Here is an 18,892-nt window from a genome sequence, read left to right on the forward strand (position 1 = left end):
CTCTCTTGGACCTTAGAGAAACTGATTTGCTGCAAACATTCAGCAAACTTTTTCAGTCATGGTGCCCCATCTCCCATCAGAAAAAAAGGAACTACTGAATCGTTTCATATTTAAGCAGACATTCTGGAAGCCTGAGAATACATGTTTTCTATTTGCAACTCTGGAAACCTGGGAAAAGGCGGTAGGTATTCAATACATGTCCCACATAGTATAGCCTGTCCAAATCAATAAATACAACAGGAAGGGCAGCAGTCTCATAGAGTTTTGCAGTTATAGTTGCCACCTGGTTTTTGGCAAGTACTACATTTGCTGGCATAAAGCCCACTCATCTTTGAAATGCTCCAGCTGCTGATGATCTATTCTATTTTAATAAGGTGTTTAAAAATCTCCAGCTGTTTGTGAAGAACCAGCGCAAAGGAGATGATCTATTTGACAGGCAGAACATGAGTATGGGCCTCACAAATACTCCATTGTGACTCTGGTGATTAATATTGACATGTTGAATTTGGCAGCTCTCACTGAAGCAATCTTCTGCCAGATGGTGGAAGAATGAAGGGAGGCTGGAAGGAGAGGCAGAGAGACTTTCCACCTGCTGCTACCCAGTTGGTGGTCACAGTGGCTGGCACAGCTAGGGATGAAGAGGAGGATGGAGGGTAGTACTGCTACCTGATGGGCTGGGTGGGACGCACGTTCTGGTCCTTCATCCCAGTTTTTTCTATGACAAACCTAGGGCAGGTCATCAGTTCTTCTCCCACAAGGATTACAAGCATCCGTGGCCTCATTCCAACCCGCAACAAATTACCTTTGTTCTTCCAATTAATTTAGCCTTCTGCTTAGTGTGCAGCAAATGTATAATTAGCTCTAGAAAGACAGAAATGTTATTTCAAAAAGCGGTTTGAAATATCCCAAAGAGGCATTCCAGCAGGCTTTACCCACTGTTCCTTTATCTCCATTCCCACTTTAATTACCAATGAGCTTCCTTGTTTAATACTGTTTTATGGAGCTCTTCTTTCCTTCTCTGCTGCTATTAGAAAGTTGCTGATGTGGAAAAAAAAGATGGAGAGTGTCATGAGAAGAATCATGGCAGAATGAGTTCACTTTGAAAAATCACTCTTCAAAAGTAAAGTAGGGGCTTGCTTTTTTTTTTCTTTTGGTCTGAAACACCAAAAAAAACCTAAAGAATGAGGATGAATTCTCAGCAGAAGGTGGCTGATTCTGCCATTCTTTCCTCTTTTTGCTTAGAGGCTATAGGAGTAGTATAATGGGTGACACATCATCTCTCTTGACCAAGTATTTTCTTATGAGAGTGGAACAGAGCATGTATAATAGCATGATGTGAATTTGACTTCACTGCCACCAGAAATTGTGCTTATCATGTGTTTGCCAAGATGCAGTTTGAAATTCAAGTGAAGATAGGAGGAAGAAAGTTGTTGTTTTCATATAAAAGTGAGATAACAGTGTGATTTGTGCTTTTCATCTGTGGATTCCCTGCCTCACCATCTCTAAAGTCATGGGTCTTTAATATTCCAAGGGGAGGAGGAGGAGAAGATCAGTAATGTACCCATCCATCCCACCTCACTCACGGTGCCAGCCCTCAGGGACAAAAAGATTTATTTCCTCACACCATTCTGATCCTGCTTCATTGAAGTGAGTTGTTTCTGATTTGTGCAGGGGTAATAAAAGAAAATAGGATTTCTGCAGAGAAACACAGATATGCTGCAGGTTCTTGCATTGCTTGGAAAGAAGTTTGAAATCTTCTGTATCTATTTTTGTAGGACAAAGTGGGCCAAAATGCTGCTTCCTATTTGGTCACCAAATCAATCTCATTGCTAAGGTTTTGATCAGTCTCATTTCTCAGTCACCAAATGTAGAGTAAGTAAAATATCTTCTGCTTGTTATACTGGTTTTTGTTCAGTTTTGCTGTACCTTGCACTCCTGTTATATCCCTAAAATGCTGGACAAGCATGTCCATGTGGTTTTATCTGTAGCTGATATGCAGATATGTACTGGGTTGGAATACTGCTGTCAGCAGCAATTTAAGACGTGGAGTAAATGATGCTGTTCTGCCCAGTTTAAACACCATGGGGAACTTGGTTGCAGTCTAAGGTGTTATTGCAACAAGATGTCATGTTCAAAGGTGCTACTATTGAAATGTGTCCATCTGTCTCTCTGAGACTTAGGTGAGAGAATTACTTCCCTCAGCAAAGAAGGAGCAAAAGAAAGGGAAGCATGCCATGAAGGAGACTGGCTGTGTAAAACTGAAGGATTATGTCTTCATTTGCTTACTTACGTAACTTGTAGAGTGCCTCCCATAAGCCTAAACAAGATATCATGCTATTTGAGAGATCTCTTCCAAACTCATCCAGCACAGCCTGGAAAACAATTCATTGCTGCTTTGGGAAGTCACATGGAAATGACCAAGTAGTTTAGGACAGGAAAGGAATGATGCCATTATGCCCAATTTCCACTTCACAGGAATTTGGGGAGGCAGATTGTCAATACCCCTTCTACAACTGGGTCACTGGGCTATCAAGCCTGGAGTTGAAAAGCACCCTGGATGCTGCCATCTGTTAAGGCCCATCAGTGGCACTTACTGCCACGGTATCTGAGCATCTAATGACTATAAGGAGTAAGGAGCAATGCCGTACTTCTCATCCAGAACCTGATTCTTCCTTTAGCACTGTGCGGAAGCACGGCTTCATTAGAGAGGGTAGAGTGCCATCTACTGCATCAGGCTGACAATGTACTTCTGTATCCTCAAAAATGTGAAATGGTCTTGTACATTTATCGATTTATCTCTGCTGACTTCATTTAAGATAGCACTTTCTGCTCCTTCGGTTCAGCCTGAGTCCTCGTCTGTGTTCTGCAAGAACTGAATACGCTAAGGATAAATAACGGACAATAGCTTAGCATCAATAGTACACAATAGTCACACAAGCAATTTTGAAATCACATTAATCCAAGCACTTTCCTGCATGGCTTTGTGTCATTTTGAAGATCGTTTGACAGGCTTCATAGAAAATACCTAATCTTTATCTAAATCACATATATTTCCATCAGCTTTTAGGCTCTTTTGCAATTGTATAGCTCTTGAACTCTTAGCTGTTTGTGAACGATTATTGTATCTGCCACTTACATGAAAGCTTCCTAGTTCTATTGACAAACATACGCAGAACACAGCTGTTCTGAGAAAGGAAAAGAATATGGAATCTACTTGGTGGGCCAGCATCCTACAGTAAATGGAGATTGATTCTTAAACAAACATTGAGGTTTTCTACAGCTAATGAATTAAACAATACTGCGCTAGCTGGTTTCAAAGTCTATACATAGCTGTCATCTAAAGGGGAAAATGGATGAGATTTGCTCTTTTCATGTAACATGGGAGGTGTGCTGTCCCACAGGCTCTAGGTTTGACAGTTATAAATGCTATAGTGCTGCTTCACTCCTTCCCTTCAGGCAATAAATCTGTTCCTGCTCTTTGGAACAGAAAAAATCAAGGGATTGTGCTGTCATCATGAGCCTCTGACTCCAGTGTAACAACTGCATATTTCTAGGTTGTTGAACTTTCTTAGTTTGACTTTGAACCTTACCTGGCTAGGTTGGGTCTGGCCTATGTGTCTGCTCACTGATGTGATCTTTTCAGAAACTAACCAGTTCCAGCTATATCTGAAAAGTGTTAAAATCAAAGCAATAGCAAAAGTAGATTTATATATTTTCTATGCAAGCGGGTTTACAAGGACTCCCAAAAACCTGAACTAATTTCACACTGAAGCAAAACTCCAGCTGTAATAAGCTGCTGTAATAGAATTGTAGCACCAATCTGAAGACATCTGCTCAGTAGCAAAACATACTACTGAACCTATAGAAACATTTCTCTGTTAACAAGATTTTTTTTGCCACAGTTGACAGTTCAGTCCTATCCACTGGAGAACAGTGGGTATCTAGTTAGTTAACATTACCATAAGACTAAGAGTTAACAAACGCTCATTTCAACAAGAATGGGCTGATGTTTAAATAGCAGTAGATATTTGGGTGAAGATTAGAGGGGTTTTAGTCATAGATCCAAATTCCTTAGTTAAATAAAAATTCTAGTGGTATTTGTGCAATAATTCTGAGGAATTATACTGTGTCTACTTAGCCTGTGATAAAGCTTAACCTGTAGGATCTCTTACCAAAGTACAAGAGCCTTGTTTATCATTAGGAATTTGACCTGCTTGACCTGTGCTCAGTGTTTCTGGTCTTCCACTTCAGCATGAATCACGCAAAGCCCGAAGAATTACAGGCTGATCATCATCCTTGGGGCTGGTCCAAGTGGATGGTCAAGTAGGAGTGCCCCAGAATCACAAAACCTCACTGAAATCTCTATCGCTGAGCATCTGTAAAACAGTTAAACTAAATCTGTCAGCCTTTGTAGCATAGTTATGCTTTGTACATTGAGAAATAACTGACTTCTTAAAGTAATTCCTATTTTTTTCTATGATTCTAAAGACAGAATCATAGAAAACAGAACTAGAAAAGCCTTAATATAGCATAATTGCGGTTACCAGTTCCAGTTTCCCATTTGACATAAGCAGACATTTCCAACCAGACTCTCATTGCATAGCAATTCCATCTTTAAGGAAAATTTCCAATAATTGTGTGTTTATGCTATGCTATGAGTGCATGTTCACCCATCACCTTGGAGTTGGAGATAGTTCTCAGTCCCCTGAGGTGAAGCACATATCATCTGTATCCTTGAACTGAGGGTGTGCACCCGCGACCCTTTCCCCCTCTGAGAGCTGAAACTCCCTGTTTATCTCCAAATAGCAGTTTTTCCACTCGGACTGAGTTAATAAACACTAACTTTAGTGTAAACATTTTCTCATAGATAAATTCCCTCAGGAAAACTTTCTGCTTGATTTTTTGTGGAGTTACTTAGCTGTAAACATGCAGAATTCTCTGCGTTTCAAGCCGTGTGCCTCCTGCAGAGGTGTTCTGCCTGCTAATGATAGGCATTCAAGCTGTTCATTTTGTTTAGGCAAGGGCGCTTGAAGGACAGCTCTCTACTTTTGTCATCCTTCCCTGTCTTGTACAATAGAAACTGCAGAAGTTTTGCAAAGTGTCACAATTCCTTTGCTTAGTAAACCTTCCTTGGAAAACATATAGGCATTGCTATCAGGAAGGAACCACTTGCTTCTTTGGTTTTTAAGATGTTGCTATAGGCGGAGATTTCCATCCTTTCCTGAGACAAGCTGTAAAACAGTAAGAAAACACCAACTGATGCCAAAAATTAAAGCTTTCTGTCCTCAAACTGAAAATTCATTACACAAACTCCAGGCAGATCTCTTAAGAATGAATTTGGAGTAGGCAGTGAAAAGAACTATTAACTCAGTACTAGGCAAAGCTGTCTCCTTCAAGTTACTTACTGCTTTTCATAGGAATCAGGCTTATTTAAGCAGGGTTTCTGAGACAGCCCTGTTGCAGATATACAAAAGGTTGCTACAGTCTTTACTGTGCCACTGTGAAGACTGACAGCACAAATCTGCCTTCTCCAAAGCAGGCACCAGCCTTATAAATACCAATTCCAGTGCAAGTCCCTCTGCCACCTGAAATGGCAACTATCCCATAGGTAACTGCACTGAACAGTATCCACATGTTCATTTGAGGGGGTAAAGACTTGTATCTGTCCCAGCTGAGTTTTGAGACATGGATACACATGCTTTACACTGCCCCTATCTCTTGGTAACTCTCAAGGAATCAACTACAGCACCCCTCCTTTGCTGCAGGAACTTGGGGAGTACATGAACAGTTTCCCCCCATGCCTCATGCAAAGAGTGCAAGTGCATGTTAACTACTTGTCTAGCGGGATATATATGAGATGCTTGGGAATAGTAGACTATGTACAGTATGTCTTGAACAAGGTAATGAATCTAGCTGTGTGCATACAATTAATAAAGCATTAACAGTACAGGGAATGGTAGCCCTTGTGTTAATGTTGCCTGCTGGCTAAATTCCTATAAATAAGCTTCTCCTCAAATTTCACTCATTTTTTGCCGATGCTTGGAATACAAAATCATTTATCCTGCAACAATGATTCTGTCACTTTGTTCATCTATCTAACATGCTCTTTCCTTTAGTAGTGACTGGACAGAACTTGCACAGTGTTAAACACTTCAAAACATTTGGTGGGCTTTGGTGATCCAAATCCCTCCATATCTTCTCATTGCAGTGTTGTACACAGTGAAACAGGGTCAGCACAAAGGATAGAGGAAAGTTTGCAGGAAATGAAGTAATGCCAAGAGGAACGTGAGCAAATAGTCTTCACACCTTCGGACTTGGCTATCTGGATCCTAAGATTTCCATGGCAAATGCTTGCTCTCCCTGCCTAGAGAGACAGACTCTTTGTCTGACAGTTCAATTAGGAGAGATATAGTTGATGCCTGATAATTTCACCATTCACAGCAATGATTGCACCTATATACTCCCTGTAGAGCTCTACATTCACAGGTTACCAATGTCAAATAACCATTCTTTTCTGCTATAAAACATGGGGTTCCAGTGGGAAAACCTTCAAGAGAAGCCAGCAAGGTGAGTACATTTGGGTATTAAACATGGCTGAGAGAGATTTCATATTCTAATCATATCCTTTCCTGAAATATTTGTTCTGCCCTATCAGCTAATACAGCAATGGTGCGCACATTAACGTCCTGAAATTGAAATAGAGATCAAGGGTATAGGGTATAAATTGGTTTTAGGGCATAACGTTAAATAATCAGACCATGCCGGAGCAGCCTCTGTGACAAAGTGACTTACATTTTTGGTGCTGCTTTTGAAATGAGATTATGCATTTTAATTGTTTAACTTCAGTCTGTGGAGTAGTTTCAAAGATGTTTTAAAACAACTTATGGCATGAAAAGCCTCCTGATCTTTAAATACACCTCAGGTCCAATGAATTTGGCTTTAATTTTGTGCGATGTGCAGAACAATGATTTTGTTCAGTGTGTTCAGGGGGGTGGAGCAGGATTTCCTAAACTGCTCTGGATCAATGGGGCTACAAACAAGTAAAAACAGTAGAAATTTCCATTTGGTTTGTTGTCTTATATCACAGGAAACATGGAGCTCCTACAAATTTCCCAGTGTTTGAAAGAACGGGACACTCCTGCAAATCCAGGCTTTAGAAGGAACAGCACTGGGACATGAAGGGCCTCCAAATTAAGATGCAGATTAACTGCTTTGTCTTGCTCCACACCCTCAGCCATCCATCTTGCTGTTATCTCTATGAAGCAGAACCCCATCCCCACTTCCAGGTGGCCCAACCAAAGCAGAACCGATTACAAACAGCACTGAATGCTCTTCAGTAGTTTCCATATCCTCTCCCATGAACATGAGGCAAGAGAGGATTGCTCTGAAAACACTTCTCATAAGCTCAATAATATGTGAAAACTGAGATTTAAATCTGCACTTTATTTGGTTTTGCTCCTCACTATTCAGACAGCAGAAAATCAGAATTTATAGTGCCAATTGCCAGCATTTGTAACCAAATCTTTGCTTAAAACACTGGAAAGATGATACTAAAACTAAATAAATGGCAGATGGTGTCATTCTGCTAAATATTGTTTACTGTTGCCTGTTGTTTTCGAAGTGCTCAAAATGGAACTTTACAAGAGCCTTATTGCTCAAGCAAAAGACCTTACAAGGGCTTCAATTTACTATATTTCTTACTAATGAATGGCACTAATAATCTAACCTGTCAATCACCTTGAATCCCAAAGAGTGTCTTCAGTGGGGATGTAGGGAGGAAGGCTTTGGCCATGTCCGGAATCCCTGAGAAGCAATTAAAACATCACGGTCATTCACTTCCACAGTTGCTCAATAAAGTTTTAAACTGCTGCATTGATTTTTATTTAGAAGTTGTTCTGACCTAAAAGAAAAACAACATTAATGTGAAGGCCTTGTATAAAAATAACATTAAGAGCATTTTAGATGAACTTAAGGACCTTTCCAACCCTAATTATTCTATGATTCTATGATTTAAAACCAGATTATCAAGGGTACCCTGATCATCTCCACTGCCACCTGCAACACCCAAAGAATAAAAAGCTCTTACTTATGGATCCTGCACTGGTTCTGAATGTATTCTTTGTTAAAAAAGTGAGAATTGGGGCTACTCCTGAAGAGCAGGATTCTGCACCTTCTCATATAATAGGGTAACGCTGATAACATGGACAAAGTATTCACAAAGCATTTCTGGGGCAGTGAATGCTGTTCAACATCTATGGTTCATAGTCTTTTAAGGTGCACCTCATTCTCAGCTGCATGGTACACTTGTCAAAGTTATTAAAACGACACATCTATTTGTAACCCTCTCGGAAGAACCTGATTTAATTTTTTGCCTGGCTTGTTGGAGATCCCAGTGATGTCCTTTCTAATAAATGTCCATTGCATTTGTCATTAGTTTTAACATTTGCAGTCCCATTAATTTCATTAAGAAGTTTTGGTCTGATTTATGATGTTTTGAATGTCAATAGCAGGAGGGCTAAGGTTTCACTCAAAAAAATAAAAAAGCCTAAAGTTTTGGTTTGTTTTTTCCCTATTTATATCACAATAACATTCAGAAACAATCATTCTCAGTGGCTGGAACTAGGTATTTTTTTTTAGACATAATAACATGACTCAGGCCCTGTATTGCGTTTCTCAGCATGAGTTTAGGCAAACAAGCACGCAGGTGGATTTATCTTTGGTGACAAGCCATTTACATCAGAAGAATTGACTGCTCTGTAAAGCCAGGAAGAACAGACATGCTTTTTTCCCTTGAAGGGTCATCTTCCTGGTACTTCACAAGTGAACAAAATCCTTGAAGAATCACTCTGTTTGCAAAGATCAATACGATTTGCACTTTTGGGCCTTAGATATTTTACTATGGCAGTGCTCTTCAATCTTTTCTTACTGCTTTCTAGGTCTAAATAGTACTTTTTAGAATGAACATGTTTTGAAGAGAGGATGTCTAAGGTTTTCAAGTAGCCCTTTGCCTGTTTTCTCCATTTTGCCCAGAAGAAGATGAATTATTTTACTGTATTTTCCATATCTCTATGGAAACTTGCCCAAAAGGGTCATGGGTCTTCCATCCAGATTTGCCGCATGAACCTATGAATGTCAGACTTGAGGAACACTTGAGGAACAATGTCACTTGTCCAGGTGCTATTTTGAACAGGATTTGAGCTCTTGAGCAAGGATTGTACGTTCTGCAGCTTTGTAAACCGAGATATTTTTACATACGGATCTAACTACAAGAGCTTCATGAATAAAAATATCAAGTCTTTAGCAAAACGACATGAAAGAACACTTTCTATTAATACACGTGCATTTTTCAGGCAGACAATTCATGCTTAATCTTTCCTATCTCAGAGTGCTCGTAAGATGGAAAGTTTCTATTCCCACGCTTTATTTTCCTAATGACCTAATTTCATTAACTCTACATTGCAGTCAGAAAATAAATCTCAGCAAGCACCAGGGGTTTTCAAAGCACAGTAAGTCTCAAAGCTCAGGAAGTGGCTTGTGTATCCTTTCTTCATTGTAAACAAAGCCTTAGTGTCTTGTGTAATAACCACATTTCAAACCAGCATGTGGCTCATTAAAGTCCTAACATCTGAACTCGTACGTGAAAGGTAACCAAATTATTAATCTGAGTAGTGTTCTATTATTGAGAGTGTGCCCACTAGAAGGCACTATCTGCTAGAAAGTTGTCATCCTGAGGAAAAGTGAAGAGCTTTAGGTGATTCCATGTGAATACTTGCAGAAGAACTGAGGTCTCAGGTATAACGTTAGACAGTGGATGGACAGTGTTTCTGGCCTTGGGTACAGGCGTTTCACAGCAAACCGTATAGAATCAAAATGATTTTCTTTTTGAAAACACTGTGTCAAATGTATTTACAATGTGAAAATGAACATGAGCCGGCTGCAGTGTGCACTCACAGCCCAGAAAGCCAACAGCTTTCTGGGCTGCATCAAAAGAAGCGTGACCAGCAGGTTGAAGGAGGTGATCCTGCCCCTCTACTCTGCTCTTGTGAGACCTCCCGTGAAGCATTGTGTGCAGTTCTGGTGTCGTCAACATAAAAAGGACATGGAACTGTTGGAACAAGTCCAGAGAAGGACCACGAGGATGATCAGGGGACTGGAGCACCTCCCATATGAAGACAGGCTGAGAAAGTTGGGGCTGTTCAGCCTGGAGAAGAGAAGGCTGCGTGGAGACCTCAGAGCAGCCTTCCAGTATCTGAAGGGGGTCCTACAGGGATGCTGGAGAGGGACTCTTCATTAGGGACTGTAGTGATAGGACAAGGAGTAATGGGTTGAAACTTAAACAGCAGAAGTTTAGATTGGATATAAGGAAGAAATTCTTTACTGTAGGGTGGTGAGGTACTGGAATGGGTTGCCCAGGGAGGCTGTGAATGCTCCATCCCTGGCAGTGTTCAAGGCCAGGTTGGACAGAGCCTTGGGTAATATGGTTTAGTGTGAGGTGTCCCTGCCCATGGCAGGGGGGTTGGAACTGGATGATCTTAATGTCCTTTCCAACCCTAACTGTTCTATGATTCTATGAAGGAATTGGTTTCATGTGCTTTCAAGCTTGCAGGAAGAACTGTTGAGTGACTTCAGCCTCCCCCAGGGATTGAAAGACCAGTGGGTTTGGTCCCTCACAGGTTTCAATGGTAATTTCAGGCAAACTAATTCCCTGTGCTTCATTCATCTAAGGAAATGAACCAATGGTAGCAACGGTACTTCATTGGGAGTGTTGAGAAGGTAAGGCTAGAGGAGGCCGTACAACATCAATGTGCACAAATGTTCCTCTTCTCCTCCACCAACAGCAGACTGTGAGATGAAGTCCAAGTAATTTTTGATGAGCACTATCCCAAACCAGCAGCAGAACTTGCCAGGCATCTGTGAGACCTGGCTTCAGCTCAGGGGAAACAGGGCATAGAATCTAGCTCATGAAAATAGCGAGTGTCATCATTTAGTGTGTCTCTCTGGCCTATAACCAGCTACATTTAGTGCATGGACCAGATGGTGTTAGTTGAAGAGCTATGTGTATGCAGTCTTATTTACTGTACGTTGTCTTTTGGGCAGAGATTAAATGAAAAATCCTCTTAAGGATACCGTAATTCTGGATCACTTACCAGCAGGCCTAAGTGGTTCAAAATGGACCAATAAATGGAGTTATTATAATGCTTTTCCTCTGTACTGAGACAGCATCATTCCTGCCATAAACATATGAATCAAAACAGCAGAAGAGCTGAGATGCAAGTTTCAAATTTATTTCTATTATCCAGTATAAAATACATGGGCCAAATGGCTCCTAAAATCTTTGGCTTGCTCTGGTTCTCAGGTCTTAAGTGGAGCATTCAGGAAACAGTACTGATATTAAGGATGGGCTGTGAAAACTTTGGCTGAAGGCATATGTGGTGTCACTCATAGTTCCTGCCATAGAAAAGAACTGATTCTGTTTGCTCTTCCTAGTGTAGATCTTCTCTGGACAAGCATCCATATGTAGTAGTTTCCCGAAGACAGTTTGGAAACTAAAAAATGTTTCAGCAACAGCTGACATGGAGCTCTGAGGAGTTAGCATGGAAGAGAAGCAGGGGTTGGGAGGATGGTGGCAATAGAAATCCAGAGGAGTGGTATGAGGTGAGAGCAGAGACAATGGAGAGCTTGAGGGACTTAAAACAGGAGCAGGGGGTTCTGTCTCCTCCATCCTTAGCTGTTCTTCCTTTTGAAGGACCTGTAGACACTCCACTTGTTCTTTGTAGTTCCATACCTCATGCTCTCTTGCTAAAAGCTTTGCTATCCCCTTCCTTGAGCTTGGGCTGGGATGGGGAAGAACAAAGGATGTGGTACACTCTACAGTGAATTTTCCACCTATCTCACCTAATACGTATAACCCAAGTGACATAAAACCTAAATACATTAGTGATAAAATCCAAGTGTCTGTTACCATGAGGACAGGGAGCACCTTAAAGCGTCCATAGAGAGTTTAGCATAAACAACCAAAAAATGCAAATGGAAGTCTCCAAGGGTAGCTCTGAACAGGACACAGCACTCTGATTTCAATGAAAATACACAACAGCTTTATTCATATTCTATGAGTAAGACAGTCCTTATCAAAGAGCTTGATTCCTTTCAAGTGAGGCAGCCCAGTGGAAAAGACAAATATATTTGTCAGGTAAGATGTGAACCAGCATTTTCAGTAGAAAAACACAAAATCACTACTATTTGGTGGAGTTTTACCAAATTCATATAAAAAACACTTAAGAACAGTCATCATCTGCTTTTCCTTGGCTATTAAACTAACTGCACTTCAAGAAAGTGTGGCCAAAAAGGACTGTGCATTGGCTTCCACCTGCTGTTTGCATGAAGAAGCTCTGTCACAGGTTCTGAGTCGTAATAAAACTTGTTTCTACAAAGTATGTCGTATTGAAAGAGCTAAAGTAATACCTTCCTGTCTGAAAGGCCTGTTTGGAACTGAATTGTTACTTTTCAGGATCAGTCAAGTGTTAAATTTAAGAGGGACAACTACCCCTACTAGAAAATGGCTAGAATCTTTCCAGTGATGTGAAGAATCTACTTACTTCCTACAGCTGAAATAGTTTCCAGAAAGTTATTCTGACACAATAAACTGCAGAAAATCAGGGTGACTGCTGCTGTGTGCAGGACAGGGGAAGCAAATTCATTTCTCCCACAGGAGGAAGGCCAGGTAAAGATTTCTGGTTGAATAAACATGATACAAAATGATTCTCTACCTCAGTATACTTTCCTATGAATTTGGTCTATATTGTACTTACTGGGTAAAACCCAGATTTGACAGGTCATGAATTGCCCACTCTTTTGTTATACACAACACACCTGTATCCTAGACTATGTTCTATAAGCAATGGCTGTGCTAAAGTCATTCTATTACATGTAACTAAACACAACCATGCTGTCCTGGATTCAGCAGTAGCAGTCATTTTTTCTCCTACTTAGTAGCTAGTGCAGTGCTGTGGTTTTGACTTTCAGCCTGGGAACAGCACTGATAACACCGATGTTTTTAGTTGTTCCTCAGTAATGTTTTCTCTGACCAAGGACTTTATGAGCCTCATGCTCTGCCAGGGAGGAGGGGAAGTCAGGAGGAAGCAGAGGCAGGACACCTGACCCAAACTAGCCAAAGAGGTATTCCATACCACAGCACATCATACCCACTGTATAAACTGGGGGCAGTTACCCAGAAGGGCTAGATCACTGCTCAGCTTGGGCTGGGTATCAGCCGGTGGGTGGTGAGCAGTTGTATTCTCTCCCATTGTTGCTTCCCTTATCATTATTATTATTGGTGGTAGCAGTAGTGATTTGTGTTATACCTTAGTTACTGAACTGTTCTTATCTCAATCCATGGGAGTTACAGTCTTTCAATTCTCTTCCCCATCCCTCCAGGAGCAGGGGGAAGAAAGTGGGGATGGAGCAAGCGGCTGCACAGTTCTCAGTTACCAGCTGGGCTTAAACCACAACACACACACATATATGCTAATTTTGCTTTAATATATACGAGCTGAATATTTGTTACCATGATAGTTTTATTAGATTTTTAAGTGACATTACAAAGATCCCCAGGTTGGTATTACAATGTATAGAGATACATTTCCAATATTCACAAAATTCCCATTATGAACTTTTATTAGCATCCCCAGCTTTGAAAAATGACCTGTCATATTGCTTTCAGAATACATAGGTGCCAATGTGGTGGCATTCAAAGAGCAGTTTTAAGTGTGGTCCACATGTAACTGCTGACTGGCATCAGTGCCTTTTTAAATTTGCGTGCCAAGCTGGAAGAGCATTGCAGTGATTGTCAGTCGTGTCCAACATTGGTCATTTTTCTCCACAATTGACATAATACAAACTCTTCTATATATTCCATTGCCAAAAAATCCTAATGGAACCCATTAAACTCCAGACCCATATATATGGATGTGATTAGGAAAGTGAACATCTTTCCAAATCAAGTATTTTGAAGAATTCCAGCTAGCTGTTATTCAAAGAGAAGCAAGGATTTGGAATTCTAACTCCCCTTTTTTTGTTACTCCGTATGTCATTGTTTTGTTAGCAAACCATTTTGTGCAATGAGCCAGGGATTTAAACTGTAAGCCCACAGAGATTCTCAATCCCCTCCCTATTCTGCCTACTGTTCTAATGACAATTCTTGTTCACAGGTGATGCTAAATGACACAGTTTCAAAGCAGAATTTTACAGTATTAAAAACTTAAAATTCCACAGTGAGATTTTTTCATAGTCAATAGTTCCTTATCTGTCTAACAAACAGACCTGAATGGCAGTGGTCGCGCAACTCCATACACACATCTCTAGTATTAAATCTAAATTTCTGGTTCTAAAACACACAAGTAAGATAATACCAGGAATAGGAGATATGATTTGCATGTTAGTCTCACGTTTACCAAAAATCACCTTATTACGTGTATGAGAAAGCAACACACAGTCCTCATCTAGTTGAGTGACTGAGGTTTAGAGCTAAGATTAATGTTGAGTTTTAGTCTTGTGCATCACTTCACAAAGTTACACAGAACAAGTTAAGATTTCCATTTGATGGGAGTCACTATATCTTTAGCTATCAAAAATTAAACATCTAGAAAAAGTATAAGAAAGAGAAAAAAGTGACTTCACAAAAAAATACACCCAGTAGTTGAGATCCGTAAGATCTGTGTTTTAATAACACAACTAATTAATTGATCCTCATAACAAGAATTCAAAAAGTTAAATTACAGTACACAAATCAAAATATAAATTACCTATCTGTAGCTATACAATATACATCAGGAATGCAAGCTCTGTAACAATATAAAAATGCTTTTACACACAGTAGATGCAAAAAGCTGTTCTGTAATTTCAAGGATTTCTAAAAAAAAAAAAAGAAAAAAGAAGAAAGTTGTCTTTCAGGATTCATCTCCAGTTATTGGCAACCTGTTGGGGAAACATAATAATAAAAAAATATATTATTGAGAATTAAGAGAATCATGCTCATCAGATATTTTCATTTGTGAGTGCAGGCTAAGAGAACTGGCACTGAGGGCAATAAAGCCCATAATTATTTGTATTTCTGTCAAAGTTTTGCAAAAAAAGAGTACCTTAACAAGCAAGACGTGTACCTGTTGCAAACACACATGCCCACTAAATAGGCTGCATAGTACTCTAGACGTGACCTCACAATCTCAAGCCTAAGAGAAGCTGAGACATTTCAGTTCCATTAAAAAATAAAAAACTTAATCTAACATGATACATCTAGTATTTTAATTTACCTTTAATGGATGACAAAATTCAAGCTCTATACAAACTGAGGTGAAACCTGGCTTCTTGTGCCCCTCCTCACTGGCAGAGCAAGTGAGACTGAAAAGTCCTTGACAGGGTAAGCATTACTTAGCAAGAACTAAACCACTGGTGAGTTATCAGCATTGTTGTCAGACTAAAGCACTGCACCAGCTACTAAGAAGAACAATGCTTACAGCTGAACCCAGGACAATAATCATTGTCACACACCTGCACTGCTCCTATCTTCTGAAACACCTTTAGTGATTGCTGTAAGTGCTCTTTGTGGTGCTACCTGATTACTTGAATTTGTTTATATGTTTTTGTTGTACTCTAGTGACCTCCTAACTTACCCACATAGGAATTTACAGATGAGGGACAGTATCTCACTCTTCAGCCCCTGTGCACAACAGCAAGCCTACAGGCTCTTGCAGCTAAAAAGAAGCTGAACAATACAGGGTGCAGAAGATGGTGAAGTAGCACCACACTCCTACCAGCTTTCAAGCTATGGAAGCTGGAGCTGATGTTGGTAATGTACAAGAGATTACAGTCCTTTTCAGATCACTCAAATGCAGTAAGAGGAAAAATCAAGAGAACAGTTTGGTTTGTCATCAACACTTTTTTCCCACCTCTCCTCCTTTCCATGCTGCAAAAGCAGTCTTTTTCTCAGATTTCACTCAAGAAAATTAATTCAGCTTCCTCAAAACTAGCTAGATGCAAAGAAAATAACTTTCTTCACAATACTGATAAGGAAAACACCTTCAGTGAAGTGGCTAGTAGAAGCCTGCTGAGAGCTTCTTAAGGCTTCTTGTACATAATTCTATACAGTACAATTCTATACATGTAAGTCTGCTCTGCATAAATTTCAGACTCCTTCACAAGTCAAAGGAAAAAGTCCATCTACTTTAAAGTCAGTAATTTCAAGTAATACAAGGATTTATTTCAATGCTTGCAAGCAACTGTCTCACTTTAACTCTTGTTAGCTGCAGGGGTCTTGTTCTCGCCTTCCAACTCTTCCACTCCTGCCTGCGTCATAAGGTCTGCAATGTTCTTCTCCAAGTCGTCTATGCGACAGCTCATGTCATCAAGTTCACTGGAGTTAAGGAACATGATTGCAATACAGTACTGGTTGCATTGGTTTGGTTACAGTTTTGCTCAAACTCCTATGGTTACTTTAAATTTATCTTACAAATCCCACTATAAATATACTTTAAAATACTTACGATTCTATAGTGTTTACCACCTGACTTTAGAAAAGGATATTTCTTCCAATTATTTGGTCGGACATGGTTTGAAATTTGTCCTGCATTTGCTGAAGCAATGTCTGCACCTAATGGAAAGAAAGAATTCCATTTTGTTTTGTTTAAAGAGGTTGTTGAAGTACTTAATCCCATATAATGGGGTTAGTACAATGTTTTCTTTCATTGCTGATCTCAACTGCACACAAAAGCTGCAGTATAATGCCATATTTAGGTATGTGTACATGTGTATATACATACACACAGGAGAACTGAGCTCACAGTAAACAATTTTAAGACCAGAAAATGCCTACTCTCCACAGCCTGGACTAAACCCATCACAGCTGCTTCCAGCATCCTAATCCTAACACCTCTGGTATTAATCACAATGTTATTTGTTTCGGTATCAGAATCACAGAACAGTTTGGGTAGGAAAGGACCTTCAAAGCCTACCCCGTGCAATGAGCAAGGACATTTTCAACTGTTTCAGGTTGCCCAGAACCACCTCCAGCCTGGCCTTGAATGTCTCCAGGGATGGGGCATCCACCTCCTCTCTGGGCAACCTGGGCCAGTGTTTTAGCACCCGAAGTATAAAGGATTTTTTTCCTCAGCCTTAATTTCCCTCTTTTAGTTTAAAACCATCACCCCTAGTCTTCTCGCAACAAGCCCCGCTAACGAGTCTCCCTCCATCTTTCTTATAGGCCCCTTTTAGGGGCTCAAAGGCCACAAAGTCTCCCCCGAGCCTCCTCTCCTCCGGGCTGCACAACCCCAACTCTCTCGGCCTTTCCTCACAGCAGAGGTGCTCCATCCCCCTCATCACTTTCGTGGCCCTTCTCTGGACCCACTCCAGCAAGTCCACGTCTTTTCCATGCTGAGGACTCCAGAATAACGGCCCTTTTCCCCTCTCTCCCACACCACTGCTTTCAACCACAGCCCTCCGGTAACTCCTCCTTATAGGAGGCCTCAGCACCTCCGGGAAGCGCCTGGCTTCGTGCCGCCATGGGACGAGCCCGCACCGCTGTGGCAACGGTTTATAACAACAAAGGCTGAGGTAACCTCCCTTTACCTTCCCCACCCCCACGCCCCCCCACCCCAAGCCAAGCAAGCTGCCGCGGGTCCCGGCAGCAGGAGGTAACGATCGGGGCGAGGCCGAAAGCTTCACGGCTGCAGGGCCGCGCTCCGCTCGGCGCTCCCCCGGCCCCGGTGCCCTCACCACGGCGGTGAGGTCCTGCACGGTCTTCGGGTCGGTCTCGGCCATGGCGGACTCTGTGGGCGCTGGTCCCGGCTCCAGGGTAGCCACAGCGCTTCCGACCGCGCCTCGCCTCTTCCGACGCTTCCTCTCGCGAGAATTAGGGACCCCGGAGCACTCTGGGAGTTGTAGTCCGCGCTGTGGCCTGCGTCTCCCGTTGGATGCGGGTCTGGGTTCTGGCTCCTCTCCTGCCGGTCGTGGCTGGCCGCCGCTGGCAGCGGCATGTGGAAGTCAGGAGCAGTGGGCTCCCCTCGGTGTGCCGAAAGCGCTGGAGCAGCTGTACGGGGAAGGAAGGGGTTGGAACAGGTCCAAGGGAGTCCCATGGGAATGATCAGGGACTGGAGCACCTCCCGTATGGAGACAGGCTGAGAAAGTTGGGGCTGTTCAGCCTGGAGAAGAGAAGGCTGCGTGGAGACCTCATAGCAGCCTTCCAGTATCTGAAGGGGTCCTACAGGGATGCTGGGAATGTACTCTTCGTTAGGGACTGTAGTGACAGGACAAGGGGTAACGGGTTGAAACTTAAAGAGGGGAATCTCAGGTTAGGTTTCTTTAGGAAGAAGTTCTTTACTGTGAGGGTAGTGAGGTGCTGGAGCAGGTTGCCCAAGCAAGTGGTAAATTACAGCGTTCAAGGCCACGTTGGACAGAGCCTTTGGTGATCTAGGATGAGGCTTCTGCCCATGGCATGGGGCTGGAACTGAATGATCTTAAGGTCCTTTCCAACCCAAACCATTCTAGGAAAACACATTTTCCCCCCAGAATGTTAATCTGAAGCTGGCAGTAAAAGCTTTTCTCACACAGTGATTTAATAGTTCACTCAAGCATTTAGGAAATAACTTTGCAGGTTGGGGGGGATTACAGATATATTTTCCTAGGCTGAGTAGCGGTGCTGTGTGAAGAGCTCGTCTCCCCTTTTATCGTTTAATTTAAAAGGGAATGAGCAGTTAAGCCTGGCCAACAAACGTGCTCAGGTAATCTGGCTTCAGAGAGGGGCCGGCTGTGGGATGGGCGGCATTAGGGATTAGTGCTGGGAGCTGGGAATGTTATGTAAGTGGATTGATGATTAAAGGGAATATATTATTGTGGCATATTG

The 18,892-nt window shown here is 41.6% G+C and overlaps 1 protein-coding gene across 1 annotated transcript; it reads right to left on the bottom strand.

The window, feature by feature from the left end:
* Positions 1-13,520: 13,520 nt before the first annotated feature.
* HSBP1 (heat shock factor binding protein 1) lies at positions 13,521-17,875 on the bottom strand. Its single transcript, XM_005152146.3, has 4 exons — positions 17,767-17,875; positions 16,579-16,645; positions 16,284-16,403; positions 13,521-14,973 (listed from the first exon to the last, which is right to left on the bottom strand). The coding sequence occupies exons 1-3, from the start codon at positions 17,809-17,811 to the stop codon at positions 16,285-16,287; spliced, it is 231 nt and encodes a 76-aa protein (XP_005152203.1). The 5' UTR covers positions 17,812-17,875; the 3' UTR covers positions 13,521-14,973; position 16,284.
* Between the last annotated feature and the right edge of the window lie 1,017 nt (positions 17,876-18,892).

Source organism: Melopsittacus undulatus, chromosome Z (genome assembly GCF_012275295.1).
Source record: "Melopsittacus undulatus isolate bMelUnd1 chromosome Z, bMelUnd1.mat.Z, whole genome shotgun sequence".
Taxonomy (NCBI): domain Eukaryota; kingdom Metazoa; phylum Chordata; class Aves; order Psittaciformes; family Psittaculidae; genus Melopsittacus; species Melopsittacus undulatus.

Coding starts and splice junctions, on each gene's coding strand:
- HSBP1 (XM_005152146.3), bottom strand. CDS start 17,811: ATGGCCGAGACCGACCCGAAGACCGTGCAGGACCTCACCGCCGTG. Junction 16,646..17,766: donor TGCAGGACCTCACCGCCGTG/GTGAGGGCACCG, acceptor TCTTTCCATTAG/GTGCAGACATTGCTTCAGCA. Junction 16,404..16,578: donor CGACCAAATAATTGGAAGAA/ATATCCTTTTCT, acceptor ACTCCAGTGAAC/TTGATGACATGAGCTGTCGC.